The sequence below is a fragment of the Haemaphysalis longicornis genome, unplaced genomic scaffold (genome assembly GCF_048455015.1).
Source record: "Haemaphysalis longicornis isolate Haplotype H1 unplaced genomic scaffold, Haemaphysalis longicornis Haplotype H1 scaffold_7, whole genome shotgun sequence".
Classification (NCBI taxonomy): domain Eukaryota; kingdom Metazoa; phylum Arthropoda; class Arachnida; order Ixodida; family Ixodidae; genus Haemaphysalis; species Haemaphysalis longicornis.
This window is the reverse complement of record NW_027526422.1, coordinates 56,618,079-56,640,479: the sequence shown is the minus strand read 5'-3', so window position 1 is coordinate 56,640,479 and position 22,401 is coordinate 56,618,079. Positions and strand designations below refer to the sequence as shown.

At 49.2% G+C, this 22,401-nt stretch overlaps 1 protein-coding gene across 3 annotated transcripts in view; it reads left to right on the top strand.

The window, feature by feature from the left end:
• Positions 1-22,401, top strand: part of LOC144145708 (uncharacterized) — a 183,868-nt gene that overhangs the window by 51,463 nt on the left and 110,004 nt on the right. For all 3 annotated transcript variants that reach the window (XM_077677392.1, XM_077677394.1, XM_077677393.1), the window contains exon 2: positions 136-171. In XM_077677392.1, the coding sequence (XP_077533518.1) occupies positions 136-171 (36 nt within the window). The remainder of the gene's footprint in view (positions 1-135; positions 172-22,401) is intronic.

Below are 22,401 nucleotides of genomic sequence, written 5' to 3'. Positions count from 1 at the left end.
CCTAAGCAAACAATGCAGGTAAAGAGTCATATCTATACATTGTGGCCACTTCGTGTTCAATCTTTTTCGCCATGTGTGATGTCCATTGCTGTTTTCAAACTTAAGACAGCTTTATTTGTTTCCCTCTCGTTTCAGATCGTCGTGGAAGAGGTCTACATGGAGTCTTACGAGGTGAGAGCCTCACTCTTATAAATTATTAGAAGCATGCAAATTGAAAAACCGAGCTTTCAACGTACTCCTCAAGCAATGTTAGTTAAATGAAGTCGTCGTGTATATATATATATATATATATATATATATATATATATATATATATATATATATATATATATATATATATATCTATATATATATATATATATATATATATATACTCGGGCGTTCCCTGCTCGAGCCTCCGAATAAACGGTCGCCCCGAACATCGGCCTCTCCGGTGAACCTTGTCCTCTCAATATATATATATATATATATATATATATATACGACGAAAGCAAGCCTCTTTGCTGAAACGTTGGCAACAATCGTGCTTTTACCTTGTTCAAAGTTTTATTTTCTTATATATATATATATATATATATATATATATATATATATATATATATATATATATATATATATATATATATTGAGAGGACAAGGTTCACCGGAGAGGCCGATGTTCGGGGCGACCGTTTATTCGGAGGCTCGAGCAGGGAACGCCCGAGTACATGATGATGAGTATTCACAGAGATGAGGACGAAGTGCTAGAGCAGGTTCGCTAATGATGATGATAATGTACAGATGAAGAGGAAGCACTGATGGCAGTCCGATGATCCCACACCAAGACCGACTGTGCCAACCGGTGCCGGTAGACTGCCCAAGGATGCTCACACTCCCCCCCCCCCCCCCCCTTGCGGAGTCGGCCGCCTGGCCGCGAGTCATTCTGGAGCCCGGCGTCTGAAGGGCTTGAGGCGAGATACATGGACTATTTCGACGCCACGGCGACGACGGTCTGTTACGGGGCCTATCGGTGCTATGCGGTAATTAACCGGAGAAGTCTCTTCGAGGACGACGTAAGGGCCGAGGAAACGCTGAAGGAACTTCTCACAAAGACCAGGCTTCCGTTCGGGGGTCCATAGGAGCACTTCATCACCAGGGTGAAAACGAACGGAGGAATGTGTCGAGTCGTATCTTGTCTTCCTGACTTGCTGATGAGCTTCAGTGTGCAAGTGTGCTTGTTCTCGGCAGTATGCGAGCCGTGAAATGTACTGCTCATGGATTGGTGCGTCAGAGGAAACAGGGGCGGAGAAGAAAGTTGACTCGAAGGTATAGGAAGGTGAGCGGCCGAAGACGAGAAAGAACGGAGAGTAGCCAGTAGTACGCTGACGTGCAGTGTTATAAGCAAAGGTGACGAAGGGGAGGATAATGTCCCAGTTGCGATGGTCGGGGCTTATATACATCGAGATCATGTCAGAAAGAGTTCGGTGGAAACGTTCGGTTAAGCCGTTTGTCTGGGGATGGTAGCCGGAAGTAGTCTTGTGCACGATGTTGGAGGCACGCAGGAGCTCCTCAACAATGGTCGCCAGGAAGGTTCGCCCGCGGTCGCTAAGAAGTATGCGTGGTGCACCATGGCGCAAAATGATGTGATGTAGAATGAATTCGGCGACTTCTGCGGCTGTCCCGGAGCGTACAGGTGCAGTTTCAGCATATCTTGTCAAGTGATCGACCGCCGTCACTATCCACCGGTGACCGGATTGCGTGATGGGCAAAGGTCCATACAAGTCGATTCCGACCGTCTGGAAAGGCGCGAAGGGACAAGGTAAGGGCTGAAGCAACCCGGCAGGCGGAGCCGTCGATTGTTTGCGACGCTGGCAAGATGCACACGAGGAAACGTATTTTGCGACAGTTGTTGAGATCCCAGGCCAGAAGTAGCGGCTGCGGACCCTGTCATAAGTCTTCGCAAATCCAAGGTGCCCAGCAGTGGCATCGTCGTGACAAGCTTCTAATATCGATGTGCGAAGGGAACGGGGTACGATAGGGACCCATTTGTGGCCGGTAGGGTGGTGGTTGCGACGGTGAAGCGTGCCATGCAGGAGCTGGAACTTGTCGAGTTGACGGTGAGCACGACTGTTGGGAGGCTGTACGCAGCCGGTAAGGTAGTCAATGATAGGACCACAGTATGCGTCCGCCCTCTGCAACGAAAGAAGTTCTGGAGGGTCTTCCAGGGCAGGAGACGTAACGGGTGCTACTTGGAGTACGGTTTTCGGGACCTCCACAGCAGGTGACGGAATGGTGGTCAGAGGGCATCGAGACAGGGCGTCGGCATCGAGATGTTTCCGGCCGGACTTATGTGTGACGACGAAATCATACTGCTGCAGGCGGAGAACCCAGCGACCTAGGCGTCCGGACAAGTTCTTGAGGGAAGACAACCAACACAGAGCGTGGTGGTCAGTTACGATGGTGAAGTGGCGGCCATAAAGGTATGGGCGGAATTTTTGAACGGCCCACACTACTGCCAGACACTCTTGCTCTGTGATGGTATAGTTTTGTTCAGCACTTGTCAGGGAACGACTGGCATAGGCAACTACTCTTTCCTGATTCTGGGCGTCCCGCTGCAGAAGGACAGCGCCAAGGCCATGACCGCTGGCGTCCGTGTGGAGTATTGTGGGGCTCTTTTCGTCGAAGTGGCGCAGAACAGGTCGAGACGTGAGCGCGTCCTTAAAGGAGCCATGAAGAGAAAACAAAAGTTTGTTTTATTCGAAAGATTAGGTGTTTCATAGTACCCCAAGCGCTTTCCCGGAAGCAAATGATGCTTTATTCACTGAGAAATAAGGCAATTTAAGCCAAAATTTTAAATCTCCCGCTAAAATTGCACATTTGGTGACGTGAGCAATGGTGTCACACGGGCCGGTCCATGAAACAGATACTTAGTATGTCGACTCCATATAGCACCCACACGCGGGAGTCGACCGAGACGGCGGCCATTTTAAAAATGCTAGTAAAACCTAGTGCACCCGCAGCCCTAGTCATGGAATCGCCTGATCCGGAGAACAAAACTCTCGCCGAGGAGCTCGGGCTTGCATTTAACAACCTCACACCACTTGAACGCTCAACGCTTCTAAGTGCACGAGCGGCAAGAGTTGTGGGATACGCGGTGGACGGGAAAGCGACCATTCCGCGATAGCCACAACAGACGAACGCCCTGCCGTCGGCACCGCTGCCTCGTCAGCGCCGTCGCCACGGACGAATACAGACTGGTACGTATGTGCCGTATTTTTATTACGGTTAATAATAGTTCAACTTCAGTAGCAGTATCGCTTATGCCAGTTGGCCGGTGTCGTGTATGGAAAACCGTTCGCGCGAGCTCTCTGCTTCGACCAGAAAGATACGAGCGTCAATGCGCGGTGTTTACGGCATTTTTCCTCCAAGGTCAGAGCGCCTCGAACCCGAAAATTCGTCTGCGCGACGGCGAGATGTCGAGCTCGGCCAGGCGGTTGTTTCGTACGCATTGGCGCACACGCTTGCGTGTTCGTTCGGAACTTCAACCGTTTACTCCACCGTTCTTTGTCATAAAAAGAATGTGCAGTATGTTTCACGGGCATTTAGCTCGTTATGCAAACTGTAAGCCCTGCCTAACATGCGTTTGCTTTTGCCGGCCTCCGCCAATCGCAGAGCTTAGCCCATGTGACGGCATAGGTTCTGTTGCGGGAAATGAGCTGGTGGGTCGCATGACCATTCCCGTTTTTCCTAATTATGTAGCTTATTTGAGCGAAGTTTGCGTTATAAGTGGTGTCGTTATGGTTCTAACGAGGCAATCTTTCGAATGAACCAAACTTGTGTTTTCTCTTCATGGCTCCTTTAAGTGCTTGAAAGGCTGCTTCACATTCGCTCGACCAGTCGTAGGGCGTGCCAGACCTTAAAAGCTTGTGTAAAGGAGAAGCAATGGCGGCAAAGTTACGCACGAAGCGACGGAAGTAAGAAGCCAAGCCGAGGGAGCTCCGTAGATCTTTTAAGTGCAGCGGACGAGGGAAATCGACTACAGCGGCGATCTTGCCAGGATCAGGTTCTATGCCCTCTTTGCTGACTACGTGGCCCAATACCTTAATAGTCTTACTCGCAAAGCAGCATTTCTTTGCATTAAGCTGAATCCCAGCGCGGGCAAGGCACGCTAATACTTCTTCCAGACGCTTGAGGTGCTCGGAGAACGTGGACGAGAAGATGACAATATCGTCAAGGTAGCAGAAGCACGTTTTTCATTTTAGGCCACGGAGAACTGTATCCATCATCCGTTCAAACGTGGCCGGAGCATTGCACAGCCCGAACGGCATCACGTTGAACTCGTAAAGGCCGTCAGGCGTAGCGAATGCCGTCTTCTCTTTGTCCGACTCACGCAGCGGAATTTGCCAGTAACCGGACCGTAGGTCCATACTGGAAAAATACTCAGCGCCTTGAAGGCAGTCCAGAGCATCGTCGTCAATGCGAGGCATCGGGTACACATCCTTCCGAGTGATCTTATTTAGTGCCCTGTAATCAACGCAGAAGCGCACTGAGCCATCTTTCTTCTCCACCAAGACGACAGGTGAAGACCACGGGCTTGCCGAGGGGCGTATGATTTTGCGCTTGAGCATGTCGGCCACATTGTCGTCAATTATTGTTCTTTCTGATGGTGAGACACGGTATGGACGACGGCGAACTATGTCGGGGCCTTCAGTTTCGATGCAGTGCTCTGTGGTAGAAGTCTGCGGAAGAGAGGGGGAGTACGAGTCGAAGGAAGCTTGGTATTTAGAGAGCACGTCTAGAAGAGACTTTTTTTGGGATGGAGTGAGATCGGGGCTGATGACGGCACCAAGAAGAGGTGTGGGGGAGGCAGAAACCGAATTGGGTGGACACTGTGGAGTTACGGCAGGCGGGAGAACGGCGGCAATTTCGTCATTAACTGATCCAGTCGTGCAACCCTTAGACAGCAGAATTTGTTCTGGTGTCGTATTCTGAACAGTAATGAGTGCAGTACCTTGCGTAAATCGGACAAGACCCGCAGCGACTGTAATACCGCGCGATAGCAAACGAGCAGAGGGAACCACAAGGACATCTCCCCCAGTAATGGCTCGAGCGGAAATCGGCAAGATGTGCTAGCAGGTATAACACAATCTGCTGTCAAAGTCACTGACTCCGTTGAAGCGGAAACAATGAAGTCTTCTGTATCCGAGATGTCGATGGCGGGTTGACGACATGAAATGATAGCAGACGTCGAAGAGAGAAAGTCCCAGCCCAATATCAGCTTGTGGGCACAAGGAGAGAGCACGGCACACAATATGTGGTAAGTAACTCCGGCGATCATAACCCTAACTGTACAGTATCCCGAAGGTGTAAGTGCAGTCTCATTAGCACCGCGCAAAGATGGCCCTACGTAGGGAGTCCTCACTTTTCGTAAACGTGTACACAAATCGGCATGGATAATCGAAATGCTTGCTCCCGTATCAATCAAAGCTTGTACACGAATCCCCTCAACCGATACCGATAACATATTAGCTGGATGATGACCTGGGGGAATTTCAATTTTCGAAACTGGTGCAGTTTTCCCCCAAAAAACTGCAGGGCCTAGTTTCCCGCCATTTGGTTAGTCTCAAGAGAGACAGGGCGAAGAGGAGATGACGCGCGGCGATACGGTGACGGAGATCGGCGGCGCACTTCTCGGGAATCGTGATGAAAGGCTGGTTGGCCAGGTGGAGACGACGAGCGTCGCATAGGAGGCGTATAGGACCGTGGACGGTAACCGGAACCAAAACGGAAGTCATCCCGTTCGTTGACATCGTAGCCGCGTCTTTCGTCTTGCTGGCGTCGCCTGCAGAAACGATAGATGTGACCAGGGATTACACAATAGTAGCACGTTGGCCGGCGAGTGCGGAGGTCCTGGCGGGGGTGTCGCCACGTCGGCTGGTAGGTCTGCGGGCGGGAGACCGCAGGAACAGCTGCCACAAACCCAGGGTGAGGCTGAGCAGCGACTGGCGCCAACGGCAAGGGCGTTCGGCTTACGACTTCGCAATACGACGGGTTGGTTGCCGCTGTCGGTAGAGGGGACGTCGAAAGGCAGGACATAGACGCCAGCTCCTCTTGAACTATTTCACGAAGCCCAGGTGCAGGAGCACTGCGACGAACGCTGGCACTGCATAGTGACGGTTGGTTGCCGAGCTCTTCACGAATTATGGCACGAATCATCGTGCGCAGCTCATCATTGGCGAGATAGGCAGGCGCCAGCGAGTCATTGCGTAGGCGGATGGATTGCAGCTCGTCCAATCGTTGACACGTCGCGACCACATCGGCTACCGTCGCTGGGTTCTGCACAGCAAGGGCTGAAAATGCAAACTGGCCGATCCCCTTCATAATGTGACGCACCCGATCTGCCTCTGGCATATCCCCGTTGACCCGACGGCAGAGCGCAAGAACGTCCTCTATATACGACGTATGCGTCTCTTGGGCATGTTGCACGCGATCGTCCAGCTGTTTCTTCGCGGCGTCAGAACGAGCAGCGGATGAGCCAAATTTCTGGCGTATCTGCCCGGTGAAATCGGGCCAGTCAGCGATTCGGTGCTCGTTGTTGAAGAACCATGTCTTGGCTGCTTTGTCGAGGGACCACGAGACGTTCTGCAGCTTAGCGCGGTCGTCCCACTTGTTAAAGGCGCTGACTCGTTCGTAGCTATCGAGCCATTCCTCAATATCTTCGCCACGAAGGCCAGCGAACGATGGCGGGTCGCGCTGGCGGGTCGTAATGATACACTGCGGCGGTGCCGGGTTGGCGGCAGTGTTGGCCGATTCTCGCGTCATGGGCATGGCTGGGCCAGGCAAACGGTGACCGGAACGCAGCTCCAGGAGTGGGACCGAAGAGGTACGAAGCGGGACCGAAACGCACCCTCCACCACTTGAGAGGACAAGGTTCACCGCAGAGGCCGATGTTCGGGGCGACCGTTTATTCGGAGGCTCGAGCAGGGAACGCCCGAGTACATGATGATGAGTATTCACAGAGATGAGGACGAAGTGCTAGAGCACGTTCGCTAATGATGATGATAATGTACAGATGAAGAGGAAGCACTGATGGCAGTCCGATGATCCCTCACCAAGACCGACTGTGCCAACCGGTGCCGGTAGATTGCCCAAGGATGCTCACAATATATATATATATATATATATATATATATATATATATATATATATATATATATATATATATATATATATATATATATATATATATATATATATATATATATATATATATATATATATATATATATATATATATATATATATATATATATATACATGCAAGTTGGGGAAATCAGGATTTCCAAGCAGCAGCGAAGAGAAAACCTACAATACTTTGTGGGCAGTACACGAACGCCCCCCTACAGCACCTCGGCGTAGTAGAACCTTCGGACCCACCAGGCTTATTTTGCCCGTCACTGATTGGTTCGCAGGCATTGGTTCGCAGGCATGCGCATGCAGGCTGGAGAAAACAAACAAAAAATAATTGGCTGGTGATTACGGTACTCCCTAATGCGGTATATGGGCGCAGCTGTTTAGCTGTTTTGACTGTGCAAAATGTGTAGAGGCAAAGAATTTCAGACGGACATATTTTGTATGGTTACAGGAAACCTGTATTTGCAGTAGCTGACGAAGCACACGCACCGGTTGCCTCACTCATTGTTCAGTACTCGCTCGCGGTTCTGGCGTCGGCGGTGCTGGGCCTCCGCTGTGGCAGCTCGTTTGGCTGCAGCGGCCGACGTAGCGCACGACCGGTTGCCTCAGCCGCAGTTCAGCCCTCCCTCCTGATGGCTGCAGTGCGCTGAGGCAGCACTTCTCGTGGGTTCTCTCGACGGCAGCTATGGTGAGCCTCTGCGTCGGTGCCGCAAAGTGCGTCCCGGGAAGGGACCGTGAACTGCGCCTTAGGAAGCGAGCGCACATCATCGTCACGTGGACGCCCCTCTCACGTTTTCGCCAAGCGTCGCGCCGTCTAGCGCCTTGTGCGGGCACAGCATGCTGCCCCCTCCCCTCCTCCACCGCACACTTTCGGAGATCGCAGGCTCGCGCCGCCACGGCGAACCGCCCTACCCTCCCAATTTTGCAACACCCTCCTCTTTTGCTTTCTTTCACTCTTCGGTCTTCCCATCCTTCGTTTTTTATTTCACTTGTCGTTTTCATCGTTCGCTCGGTCACGTCGATGCCGACGCGGCAGAGCCCATGGACGGGCGCCAACGGGCTGGGCCCTAAAAAACATGACGGACACTTCAGTCCCGCAAGGGCGAAGCGGAGCACTGCTCGAAACGCATACTGGACATGATTGCATGAAAAGAATTTGTTTCATTAATAAAGGGAAGCTTTCTCTGTCTCATTGATGGAGTCGTTCTTCTGAGTAAAACGTGCTGCAGGAAAGCCAACTATAAACACACTGCAGGAAATTGATGGTGGTGGTGGTGGTGGTGGGGGTGAAGAAGAAGAAGAAGAAGAAGAAGAAGAAGAAGAAGAAGAAGAAGAAGAAGAAGAAGAAGAAGAAGAAGAAGAAGAAGAAGAAGAAGAAGAAGAAGAAGTACATTCTCTAAGCGGGGTTGGACTTGGGGCTTCGGTGGTGTGGGGTGGACGTTGGCTTTGGACATTGGCAATTTGGATTTTGAACTTTCTGAGAGCGGATTTTAGACTGTGGGTCTTACTCAGGTTGCATGGAAGAAAGCTTCGCGTTTTAACCATCTCTCTCTGAAGAAAGGGGCGTCTATTTTTTATTCAGTAGCAAATCTCTGCTTACTGGAAAAAGGCTATCACCTTAAGCCAAAGGTTTCGAGCGATCCTTCTGGCCACCGCTTATTTCCTGTACTCAAGTCCTTCATCCATATTGCACTCTGAGGCCTGTTGTCCCCTTCTCCCGGGAATCAATGAAAACGTATACTTGTGTTGTCTGTAATTCCTTCGTGCCCACTCGCGAACGGGGTGCAGGAAACCTCTTTACATGGTCGCTTTCCCCCTCGGTCATTCCTGCGGTGTCATTACAAAATAAAAAAACAACCAGCGCCAGAAAGCCGAGGACGAGGAAGGCTACAAACACAGCGCTGCACTCACAACTAAATTTTTAATGAAAAAGTAAACATATATAAAAAACGCGCATGTCAAAACAGTTCAATTCCAAAAGGGATTAATACCTGCAACTTGTCTAGTCACACGTTCTGCAAGATAACAGACTTCGCTTTTGTGCAGGATTCACAATTTTTAGATATGTAAAAAGCATCTGACACCTCCCTTGTATGCTGATTAGTGCGTTTGAACAACACTTTTGTGCCAGACAAAGCCGGTGTACAACCACACGTGTCGCATTGAGAAGCAAAGTTAGAAAGGGAAGAGTTGGGGATGGACAGATAATCCTCGCGCAGTTGTTTATTGACGCAACTACAGGTTTGACCAATATAACAAAAAAAATTCCCCCGCATTTCCCCGAGGGGGAGAATGTGAAAGTGCGAATGCACGGTTGTCGGCCCGCTTGCGGCGCTTGCGCTCGGCCCCCGCAGCCCACCGCCTCGCCGCCTTCTCATCCATCTCTTCCATCGGGTTTGTAGTATCACGTGTACACCACGCAGTTATCAAGCCGCTATAACGCCGCTGAGTCGCAAACGCACGCCGCTGACGACGTAGTTTGAATGCGTTAAAGATATAAGGCGCGTCACTAACACTGATATCAGCGTCGCGTCCGTGGCTTGGTCGGTAGAGCGTCGCGCTGCGGCCGCAAAGTCCTCGGATCGAAACCTGGCGCCGGATGCTGTTTCTTTTTTAAATATAGAGGAGCACTGCGGACGCCGCCGCCGCCGCCGCCGGCGGTGGATGGTTTGGGGTCGCTTATAAAGTGCATTCGCACTTAAAACCACAAGACAACGGGATGCGATACCCGACGCCTACAGCACACGCAACATACTTGTATTTGTGGTTGACAGTGCACTTATTAACAACGGGCTTTTTGTTGCTATCTGTTTTTTTGGCAACCAGTGGGCAAATTTTTGATAACTTATTTGGAGCCTTGAACACCACTTTAACACCATGCGGGAACCAACATTTTTAAGCCCGTGGGCAGTCCTGTGTGTGTATGGAATGACTGCGAATTTCGTTGTCTTCTGCGAAGGATCACCACTCGAGTTAAGTTACAGACAAAAAATCTGCCTGAGGTCGAAGCTCTTTGGCCAACGACGCTGAAGCGTCAGGAGGACGCCTGTGACCCCCTCTGGTAATTCGACGTTGGGCGGTCTCGGACACGCCACAAAGGTTCCCACGATGAGCGGCACACCGCTAAGAAGACAGGAACGCTTCGCCTGTCACTGATATGGACACACCGCACGACGCTTTGTCACCCCCTCCGCTAAGTGTTATTAGCCGCCTATTGCGAGTGGAGAGGTCGAAGGTCGACCTCTCCACAAGCAATACACTCTATATGCAGGACGATGGCTGGTTGAAGTAGGTACGAGAGAGGAGAAAGGCTCGGGAAGAAACAGTCATTCACAAAACGACACAAACAGAGCTTGGAGGCCGGAGGCTGTTAACAGAATCCGTCGCCGGGGTCAGTCTCATAGATGTTCCGTGAGGAGACGCGCGGCCCGAGCCTCCGCGGCGTCGCTTCGTCTGGAACTGCTGCCGGCACCACCGCGGTGTCGGCGCGCTGGGTCGGAATCGGCGTCAAACAAAATAAATGGCTCAGCTGCTGTGCACAGGCGTGGGCTCGGCACCCGTCAGGATGCTCCTGCACCGAACCGAACCCCACTGGAGCACGGGGCTCTCCACTCAGGAAAGCTATAGCTGTCAGCCAAAAGGGCCGAAGTAAGGCAGGCAAGTTTTGTTGCCCTTTGGCTTTTGCATCCATGCCCATACAGCTCCATTCCTTTCGCCGAAAGTAGGAACAATGACGCCCTCATGTTTCCATGTTGGTAATGTAACAACAACCAGCGAAATCTTTTCCGTCGATGGGAACAGCAGTGACATCAGGCGTCGCCAGTGAATCAAATGAGCAAAATTTAGTTTGTAGTGGTTCCGCGGTCGCCGCATGATGCGCGGCTGTTTCTGCACCGGAAGAGTCAACACAAAAGGGAAGAATGAAGGGGACGAGCTAGTGCATAAAAATCACGAGCTATTCGACTCTGTGAAGGTGCACGGCCAGCGAAGCTTTTTAGCACACGACACACATAAAGATCACAAATTTTGTGTCACAGAATAAATATAAAAGGCATGAGCAATGAAGAGAAGAAAATCCAAATTCAAAATGCAGAACAGGAAGTTTATATAATGAGCGTTTGTATATAACGAGGGTCTAGCCTTAAAAATCGATGATGATTGTGGGAGTTTAGCGCGCCGACTCAACGCAGGCGATGAGGCGTGCCGTAGTGGAGGGCTTTGGATTTATTTTGACCTCCTGGGAATCCTTAACGTGCGCCGAAATCTCGTACATACTGGGTTCGATTTCCGGCCGCAGCGGCGGCCGGGAATCGAACCCGCGAGCAGCCTTAAAAATCACTCCATGCCCAAAATTTCGACATGGCCAGTGTGCGCCAGTGGTTAGAGTAACTTTTTTTTTGCGGGGAACAGCATATCCACTCTTGCTGTTCCACGCTGAAGAAGAAACAAAAGATAAAGAAAAAGGTAAGCGCTGCCCCAGAAATATGGCGCACGAGCAGTGCAAAGGCGGGAACATTAAATTGCAGAGTACAAACCCCTATTCACTTCATCACGTGAGGAGCGAGATGGGACAGGAAGAGCGTGAGGTTTGGAAGAGGGGAGCGGATAAGAAGAGAGGCGGCAGAAGACTATCGCCTTTCGACGACATTTGCAGTGAAGTAAGCAGATACACGGCCAATTTTTTCAATCACCGTATTTTTTAATTTGGCCTCGCTGATAAAGCTGGCGATGTCGTGCGTTAAAGCGTTTTCTTTTTGCTCGGTCTTCTTTCAACGCAACTAGAGCTCTGAATGGGACTCCGACAGCGCGACTAACGCCTGACTCGCGTGACTTTACCATCCGTGTCCTTGTGTTTGTCCGAGGAGGTTGGCGACTGCCTGCCTTTACAAGTCGAGCGGGGCCCTAAAACGCGCACGTATAAAGCTAGGGACGCGGATAGAGCAGTGTCGAAAGAGGGACTCACGCTTCCGGCGGTAGGCGGCGGCACTTTCAAACGCGTGTAACCTCGAACCGGGAAATCGAGGAGGTTGACGGGAAGAGCAGCCGTCACCGTTGACTTGTGATTGGAGAGAGAGAGAGAGAGAGCGCACAGAGAGAGGGAAAACGTCGAGGTCGCAGTCGCGTTCGTTTTCTCTGTTGCGCTCACTTTCTGCAGTCATCTGCGTGTAACCGCCTGTTTAGGTTTTTTCTGTTCTCTTTGCCGTCTGCTTCATTCTCGCGAGCCCCGCTTGGGAAAGGACGCATTCCGACTGTCCTTTATTATTAGTTTGTGATGTAGGTACTCTCGTTCCATTTCGTGCTCTGTTTTGTTCCCTTTTGTTGCTTCGCTCATCTCTCGCGTTTCGGTTCATTGGTTCGCTGTATCGAAGCCCCTCTCTCCCTTTGTGCGGCGGTAATGAGCGCGTCGTCTGCTAGTCTTTTTTTGCTCTTCTGCTGCGCGGCGCCCTTTTCCCAGTCGATCGTCTGCGCCGGCTGGTGGAACTAATTTTTGGCGCCCAATGTCTTTTGTGGTGTGACCGAGGCCGCCTTCCGAGTCAAATGGACCGCGGAAATGCCATTGATTTGTGTTTGGTGGTGAAGTGACCTTGTCGGGCCCCATGGATCTCTGAATGGCAGGTGAGATCGTGTCTTCTTCGAAAAAATTCATTTTCTTTCTAATACTCCTTGGCAGGAGAGTAGCGGTTACGGGATGGCTGTAATTCATGCAGCGCTTTCTTAGATTCCATTTCTTGCGCTTGTTTTCAGATCTTTAGTTACTAGGACGGAAAGGGTCGAAATCACGTAATGGGGTAGTGATGCCACTTTTAGATAGGAAGCGGCATATCTTGCTTGCTTGTCACAATCGCAATAGTTATGACACCGCAATAGCGTTATGTTCTTTTCCGGGATACTCATTTTTAACTTACTTTATTTCTGTTTTTAAATTTCTGCCAGGTCTGGCTGCTCTTACGACTTTTAAATATTTCTGTTCCTCGTATTAAGCATTTTGACAATAAAAAAGAGGAAACGAAGATCCTCCGCTAGAAGTATTTTAAAAGTCGTTGTTCCTTAGGGAAAACGATAACCCTGGTAGACTGCAACCTATCAGACATTTTTAATAAGCGTGTACTGACGCAGTTTTGAAATTCCGTCCCTTTGCACCTAAATTTGTACATTTGCTGACACACCGCCGGTACAAAAACAAAGATTTGTGTCAACAACACGGGATAACAAAGTACGGTATTAAGTGAAAAAAAATTTGACACCGGTTTTATGTCTGTACGACCGCAAGAAACGCCAAATCGCGGTCCTTGCGAATTCCGTATATACGGAGTATACGTAAAACGTGCGGAAAATATATGGCGCAGTATTTCGCGCTCTAATTTTGGCAGACACGCGAGAACTGTGTCGAATGTTTCAATTCTCACAAATCATTTGACTCGTTTGCTATTGGAAAGATTATCTGCATTAGTTACGCCTGGGTGCGTAATACTCCATATGAATTCCGAATTCCCATAATTCCGTATGTATGCGGAGTGTTTCACCAGGGGTGACTTTTAGGGCCTGTTTATGTGCTGGGTCAGCTTAAGCTGATGTTATTGCAATGCACCCTTTAAGGGTGCATTCCAATTTCCCCTTTAGACGGTTTCGTTGCCGTCTTCGCGGACAGCCCGAGCAGTCAACGAAGACTGCTTCGAGGAGACGACATCAAAGTCATCAAAGTCAGCAACAAATGCAGGCTACCTTCCTGTCTAAACTGATAAGTGCCGCCAGCGCCACCTTTTTGCGTATTAATGTTGGAACAGAAGCACTTGTTCCTTTATTTAAATTACTAGTGGTGAAGATGACTTTGTATATTTTTTTTTTCAATTCCGTAATGTTTGTAATAATAACAGTAATATTATTTACAAAACTTGAGGCTTGCGTTTCTCAACATGTCTGCTACGAGGCTGTCGTCTGCATTGGTGTTGCGTTAGGGTCCGCGGCGCCGCTCCAATTTTATTCGTTTAGACGTTTAGTTAGACTGCTTCTTAAGCTGTCTGCCAAGCTGTCCGCAAATTGGAACGCAGCCTAAGAAGAGTGCACTGTAATGGTAAAAGACAATACACCTTTCCTGAACCCAAGAATATTATGGCCACCAAGACACATTTTTTATGCGAAAAATTGTAAGGGTTGCAATTGAAACGCGACGTTTTCTTTAACTGTGCTAGACGGTACTTTGCGGTCTTCGATAATGCGTGCTAGTCTATGGGTGTGCATTTAAAGAGTTTGAATCAAGCCAGATGCCTTGGCGCAGTATTTTTATAACTGCATTTATTATCAAACTACTTTAAACGAACATTTTTGAATGCAAATTTGGAAGGAAGGAAGGATGTAGAAGGAAGGCAGGAAATTTAATCTGGCTAGAGCATAGTTTGCTATCCTTGACGTGGGAATAGTGGGAAGATAATTTATTGCCGGTGTTGTTAGTTTGTTATGAACAAGTTGAGCACTGATTTAAAACTGACCTAATAAGATAAGTACGATGAAATATTTTATAGTTCATGGTTCCTTGTCTCCACCATGCTATGCTTACTGTAAAAGCTCGTTCCGAGGCCTAGCGCTGCTAAATATTCATGCTAATGAACCTTGAATTCTTCACAACCTTTCAATTCTTTTTCTGTGTAGACTCGAAATGATAAGTTTCTGTCCAGACCAATCGCTCAATTTCCTCAAGCGGCCACGGAACTGCTTTCCATTCCTGCAGATTCGCTTGGGTTAATTTACACTTGTAATCTCGAATGCGTTCAATCTCCTCACGCAGCACTTCAGTTTAAAAACTGTAATAGGTGACTCGGACGTGGGCTCATTTCCCCATCAAATGCACAATCGTGTGCTTCAACAAAAGAAAAGAACGCTTTAAAAGGCTTAAGAACGAGCTCCGAACTAATCAGAAAAACGGTCGCGTACACTCGTTGTTCACGGGGCTCAATACCGCATGTACGCATTTAGTAGCCGCACTCACGCCGCATCAGCATCCAGCTTCTGATACACGAATTTGTTGAAAGGAGTGTTTGAAATTAATCGTTTATTTGCGAGATCAGTTATGTTAAGGATGTTATAAGCATTAACTTTGTGAAGCTGGCCGTCCTGAAAAACCTTGGTTCGCCACTCTGTGGCGATCAATTGGGTAGCAGCTTCAGCGGGGTTCACTGATTTGTATAGGGGATAGGCTGAGTACGTTTTGAAGGAGCTCAATAATTTCCGCGTTGTAATAATTATTTCTATTGCTAGGAAGCGTTAGTGATATTCCTTCAAAGCAGTAAGTGACGAACTAAATTTCGCCTCCGCTTTAAGTGTTATATTTCGCTTCCCCTGTAAGCCTTGAGAGAGATATATCGATAATGATAGATGTGAGGTGAACACACGCGTTCACGTGATAAACATGGTGCAAATCAAAGCAGCTTCAGTGGAATCGGCCCCGTTTAAGCTGAACTCGGTTAACCTAGTCGCATTCTTTCGTCCAGTCGGTTCGAGGACTTTCAGTGTAACGGCCGTGAAACCTCCGTGTCCACTCACTGCCTACACGGAAGAATTTTGAAACGTACGGCGAGGGTCCCGCATGAGGGACAGCAAGGTTCGTAAACATGTTCACAATCGAGAAACGCGTTAGAGCATAAAAGGCACAAAAAACAAAAAGAAACTTGTGTCTGACACACACACATGCACAGAGAGAGAGAGAGAGAGAGAGAGAGAGAGAGAGAGAGAGAGAGAGAGAGAGAGAGAGAGAGAGAGAGAGAGAGAGAGAGAGAGAGACGAATCACAGATGGCTGTTGGCTGCCATGGAAGCGCAATATACAATGATCGCGCACCTGTGTTGCTGCACTGTGTTTTATTCTTTTGTGTGCTTCGAAGCACCGGAGAAATTCCATCGTAGTGACCATGCTTCCACAATTCTGCGGGCCAATGCGTGTGCATCTGCTCAAACACGAACCTAAAAGTTCACTGTATACGTTCACGCTGGCCGCTCTGCACCTGACAACGCACCTACGCTGTAAGGTAGAGTTCACGCCAGGCGAACACTGTTGCAGCCAAGTTTGAGTGATTGATTGATTGTGGGGTTCAACGCGCCGAAACAACGCAGGCGAGGAGGCGCGCCGTAGTGGACGGCTCCGTATTAATTTTGACCACCTGGGATATTTAACTTGCGCCGAAATCTCGTACACACGGGCGTTTTTGCTTTCGCCTCCATCAGAAAAGTGGCCGCCGCGGCCGGGAATTGAATCCGCGTTCTTGCGCTCAGCAGCACAACACCACAGCCACTGAGCCACCGCGGCGGGTAAGCAGGCTTTTTAATGAACAAACTTGTATTTTTTTCTTGGCCTCTTTAAAGACTTCTCCAGATCGGAAAAATTGTCACTCCATTGTGTCATCCTGACGAATTCTGAAGCACACGCCCGCGTTAGGGACATTACACTACTTTCTCAAGCTTTCTACAACGTAGCGGCGGCTGATTTTCTAATGGAGGCGGAAAGCAAAAACGCCCGTGTGTACGAGATTCCCTGGTGGTCAAAATTAGTCCGGAGCCCTCCACTACGACGCGCCTCATTACCTGCGTTGTGTCGGCGCGTTAAACCCCACAATCAATCAATCGATTTCTCCAACATAGAAAAAAAACTTAATGCGTGAAAATTTAAGCGCGAACCGAACAGGAATACGAGAGGGGACGACAGCGGCGCTTACTATCAACTGAAGTTTATTTTCAAGAAAAACGCATATATACCGCCTCAGGGACACGACCGGCTCAGAGCAGAACAAGCAGGCGCGTGTCCCTGCTGCACATGCGCATAAGAAAGAAAGAAGCCGCAGACAAGTTGGCTCGTGAAGCGACATCTTGTACTCGTTTTCTGAAAGTGGCTCCAGACGAACGGCGAATTTCAAAAACCATCATTAAAGAACACTTGAGATCTCTTTGGCGACCACAAAACCAAGCTTGTTTTACCAAAGGAATGAAGAGGACAGAGACATCCTTAGTGTTCCGCATCCGGACCAACTCAGCGCGGACACCGGCGTGGCTTCATACGCTGAACCTTAGCGCCTCACCTCTGTTCGCAACGGGTTGTGTAACAGGTGACATCGGACATTCTCTTTTGGACTGCCGAGAGCATGCGACTGACAGATTAGCTTTGTTTAAAGAACTTAGAAGGAGAGTCGCTCCGCATGCTTCTTTGGACGATACAATTTTTTCTATGCTATTGGATCACCAGGACAGATATTTTGCGCCGGATCCTCGGATTTTTAAGGGACACACGCCTCATTGACTCCTGCTGTTTTCCCGCGCATTGCAGCAAAAAGGTGCTGATCAAGTGACTTCTGGTGATTTTCCGCCGCGCATAGCGTCAAGAAGGTGTTGATCGAGGGTGCAATTGCCGGCAATGACGCAAGGCTAGATCCATCCGTTAATAACATCACCAACCCCACCAAAAAGGCTCCTTACCCCCGTCTCTGCCCTGTGCCACTTCTTTTTCAGAGGTACTGAGAGAGGGTTGGCTGACACAATCCGAGCCCCTTATCTGTATGTAGAACGCCTCGGCACGTTCTCTTGTTGTGGGATCACGGTGCTTGAAAAGCACTTCCGTGTCGTAAAAGCATGGTTCGCAGCCACATTCAGAACAATGCGAGTCCAAATGAGTCCAATTCGTTCCTTTCAAAGAAGAGTGATGCTCACTTAGGCCTACATTATACACCGGCTAATCTGGCCCACATAAACCCGACCACAAGACGGAAAATGCAGTACACAACATTAGTGCTGCATGGTACAGAACGTATTCCGTGCTTGATTGTATACGATCCCGTGTGGAAACCTAGTTGTACACCTACTAGGTCGTCTCCTTTTTTACTTAAACTTAATTCTCTGAAGTTCTTTGGTGTCCTTTGAAGTAGTCTTGAACGGTTGGCATTCACATGGGAAAACTCTCTGTGTTTTGTAACACGCATACTTCTGCTGGAATCCGGATGGGCGGAAAGCGTTGAACGCAACCTTATGGGCGGCAACTCTTGGCATTGGACCGCTCAGAAATCACAAAAAAATATTCTACAAAACGAAGTTATTATGTTAATACTGAAGGGGCAAGAAAAGGTAGCGGCATATCAAATGTACCTTTATAAAGTGCCTTTATGTACGAGGTTCCTGAAACGAACACCCTACGCCCGAAATCGCCGATTGTACGTGTTTCGGCGAAAGATTTTCATCACCATGACCCATTGTTATTCCTCTGAGCTTGTGTATAAATTGTGACGCTAAATTTATCCTGCTGTACATTTGTAAATTAACAATTGACACTGCGGAAAACAGTGTCCACGCGTCGTGCGGAGTAAGAACAAATGGCGCCTACGGGGAGCTCCGATACGGATAAAAAATGGAGGTGAAGAGGAAGAAGTGGCAGAGGTAAAAACTACCCATACAATGAAACCGTTATGGTTTCTTTGCGAAAAGCCGGTCTGAGGCAGAGATTCTAAAATAAATATTCTAGTTTTCCTGAAACGTTAGGGCGGTGTATGCTAGCCAGGAAGTCTTGTTCTGAACTGTGGGCGCGCCCTTTTATGGCTACAGCCATCGACAGTTTATGGGGTGTAGTTCGTCTTGCACCTTTACAGGCACGCGGGCGTGCCGGTGATTCAAGTGCGACAATAGTTGTCGCCGTGTTTGACTTAAGGTTTGCTGCAGGCTTTGGGCGGTTCTTTTGTTGTCGTCACCAGATAAAACCTCTTGTATTTTGTATGATGTAGTTCTTAGCCTCCACGAGCGCAAACGAGCTCTTGGCCGTGTGCTTTTCCGCTAACTACAACTCCCATCCACTCCGAGGCGCTTGGAAAAGTCCTTGTAACCCGTGGCGAAGTACCGTGTTCTGTAATCCCTCTCCTATACGCCTCGAGCGCGGCCTGTAGGGGCGCCACTGAAATCCCCCTAGCGGCCTGTTTCGAAAGCAGCCGCGGGAGTCCGTGCCCCGCTCCCCAGTGCCGCCGCTGCTTTTGCGGCACGTTCACGACTGAGATTTACCGTTTGCGGGCGTTTGAAATCCATGTTTATGTGGAGCAGTCACTCTGTTCGCAAATGGCGTTTACGACAGTGCAAATGTTTCTGACGCGACCTTAGTGTGGTATATTCTGTCTGTATAAGCGCCAGGTGTGGGCCACAGGCCAGCGTCGCGGAACCGGCGTATGATGGAGCCGATTGTAGTTACACTGACCTGAATTTACTAGCCGTGTCTCCGTAACCACCGGTTCCTCAGATGTTCATGCTACGACTACGATTTAAACAGGTTTTGTGCGCTCACATAATCAGCGGAGCACTCATACCTGGCAGCACGCCAGTTACGTTTGCCAATATTATACCTCAGATATTGATCACCACCATTTACAAGCCAGTCTGTATTAATTTCAGGAATATTCAACAAAAGTACGATGGACCATGCATAATTATACTCGGGGATCAGCACACGACAAAGAGTCGCCTTGTCGTAAGGTGAGCGCCCGCAAACATTCATCTGCTACATATACCCTCTGCGTGCAGCGCGGAGACGGGCTTAGAATATAATCCGCGTCCGCGACTAAATGCTTCTTCGGCATATCGTCATATGGCACAGGGAGCCTGCAGAATAAAGCAGAAACTGAAATCAGAGGGCCTTATCACAACCACACTCTTCCAACGACACCTGTCATCGCAATTGTTGAACAGCCCCTACCCTGTATACTTCCAAAAATGCCTCCGCCCTACGAACAGCTCTTCGTTGAAGTAGAAAAACAAAAGGAAAGTGAACGCGAGATTTGTGTGTGGGATTACTAAACCGTTCATTGCTTGATTCCGCTCCGCATTTGTACACAGCGTCCCCCTCCCCTCCCCCCCACCGATGTCTCGCGAAAAAGCAGTGCATTTCGCGTATAGTTGGTCTAGTGAACCCTACCTGGCTTAAGTTTCGACGAACGTCTTTAGCATGTTAGAAGCTGCGCTGTTTTTTTTTTCATTTCTGTGTAGTTATCATTGCACATCATTTTTTTCCCGTGGTTTCATTAACTTGCCTTGGTTCTTGCTATATATGGCGTGTGTGGGCACATATTTAACGGCGCACAGGCTCGGAATTTACTTAACATTTTCGCATGGTTTATATTCTTATAACAAGCATTAGTTATTGTCCGGGATTGGGTAATCACATCCCCGAAACAAATTTTTCTGCGACGTACATATTCGAAACGAAGCCGCGTTCATTGTCCACGCTGCAAAATGAAGCCAACCTCTCATTGTGCCAGTATCAGGTCTAAACGAGGCGTCAGTAGAATTCGTTTGTTCTTGTTGTTTTGGAGGTGACATGGGTGATATGTTGCTGCCGCAGCCGACGCCCGGAAGAGCGGCGACGGAGCGCGCAGAACCGCCTCCCGGGTAGCTCTTGCAGGCGATCGCGTACTCTACGAAGACGCAGCTGCTTTTTAAGTGACCTAAACACACTCTTTGCCTATAGACGTCACCATAACAAGTTTTTTTAGGGCGCGGAAAGGCGAAAAGAAGCGAAACAGAACCAAAACACTGCACGAACCCCTATCAGCAACGCAGCGCAAGTCCCGTCAACGCCGCGGAGAAGCGGCGGCAGGCGGCGCAGCGATCGCGAAGCTCGAGGCGTATAGGCCTCCTGCGCTGGAGTTTTGGCGACATGCAGCGCCCCTAGCGGCCGACGCCTCTGGGTAGTACAAAAGCAGACGACCATCGCCGCCCTCCATGTGTTTTCAATTACAAGCCAGAGTGAAAGTTGGTTGTGGCGCTTTGTGGCGTGTTTACATACTGTATGAAATAGCCCTTAAAGTAGTTGCAGAGGCTAAACAAAATAATATCCGCTAAATGAAGCCGATTTGTCTGCTTTCTTTTGAGCGAGCTGTCGCGGCGTGGGACAGTATCGCCAGGTCGGGTGGTTTAACTGTTTGACAGTTACAGTTTCTTCTTCTTGCGTGCGGTTGACAAAGGAAAGTTCACGAGTAGCATAAACACGGAGCGCTGCTCATCCTATATCCCGTGGTAACTGCAAAATGTTGCTTCAGCGGGAGCATGCAAGCGAACGCAAGAATAGCGCAGCCGACTCACCTGACACTTCTGGCCTGGCACCGCGTTTGAAACGAGTGGAAATTTTGTTTCGTATTTTCGCAAACTAAATGATTCTTGCGTAACGTTTTACGCCGCACGATTTACGAACGGCAGGGTACATGTATACTAGCGAGTAGGGGGGGTGGGGGGGGGGGGGGGGGCAATATATAGCGCCAAATAAACAAATTGCGCGCTATTAAAGGACGCAAAACATGCACCAAATCACACGCCCGCTGCCTGCAGAGATGTGTACTTCTATAACATCACATAACACAGCCGCATACACGGCACGGGGCCCCGAATATTTACATACGATCATCACTGACTGTGTTGGTTTTCTAGCGCAGGGCTCGTCGAGTCTGAACACCGACACGCCAGTTTTGACTTCAAATGGAGTTAGACAGCAAGACAAGAACAGAGAATTGGCGTCCTCCAGTTGAACTGCCCCCCCCCCCCCCCCCCCCCCCATCTTCACACTTCGCCAGATTATTGTTAAATATTATTAGAAATTCGCTGAATTTTTTCTTTTGCATTGAAAGCCTCCTCCTCCTCCCACCCGATTTGCCGTCCAGCCCTCCGCCGTGTCGGCTACATGGAACTCGGCCGTTGCTGATCATTATAGGCTATTAAGTGCGAACTGGGAATGTATGCTGCAAGAGCGTAATTAAGTAAAGTGAGAGCAAACAAGGAAAGCGAGCGGCCTCTTAGTTCGCCCGACCACTTTGTTTTGCGGCCACTAATTTCGGAATCGCAAAACAGATTTCAGTGACGCTTCTGACGGTCGCGGCATTTTGTCACTGAGACACACAACAAAACGGCAAGCTAAGCTGCACACCATGTATTCGTAACGGCGACGTAAACGAGCACTGTTTAATGAAAGTGCACGCATAGTGTGCAGGTACGCAAAAGAGCGGCGCACGGCAGCAGGCGAGCCTGCGGTCCGCCGGACTCGCTGGCTTTTTAAAGCGCGATCATCGCCGATTGCGTCACTCTTCTTTTTTGATCGGCTGTTTTTGAGAAGTCTTTGTCACCTAGAGTATTAGTTTAAACTAGAAATTTCACTTAAAATTTCACTTCGTACGACCATCGATCGGTGAACCGGCGAGTAGCAGACGCCGTCACGGTCCCGGCACTTTCGT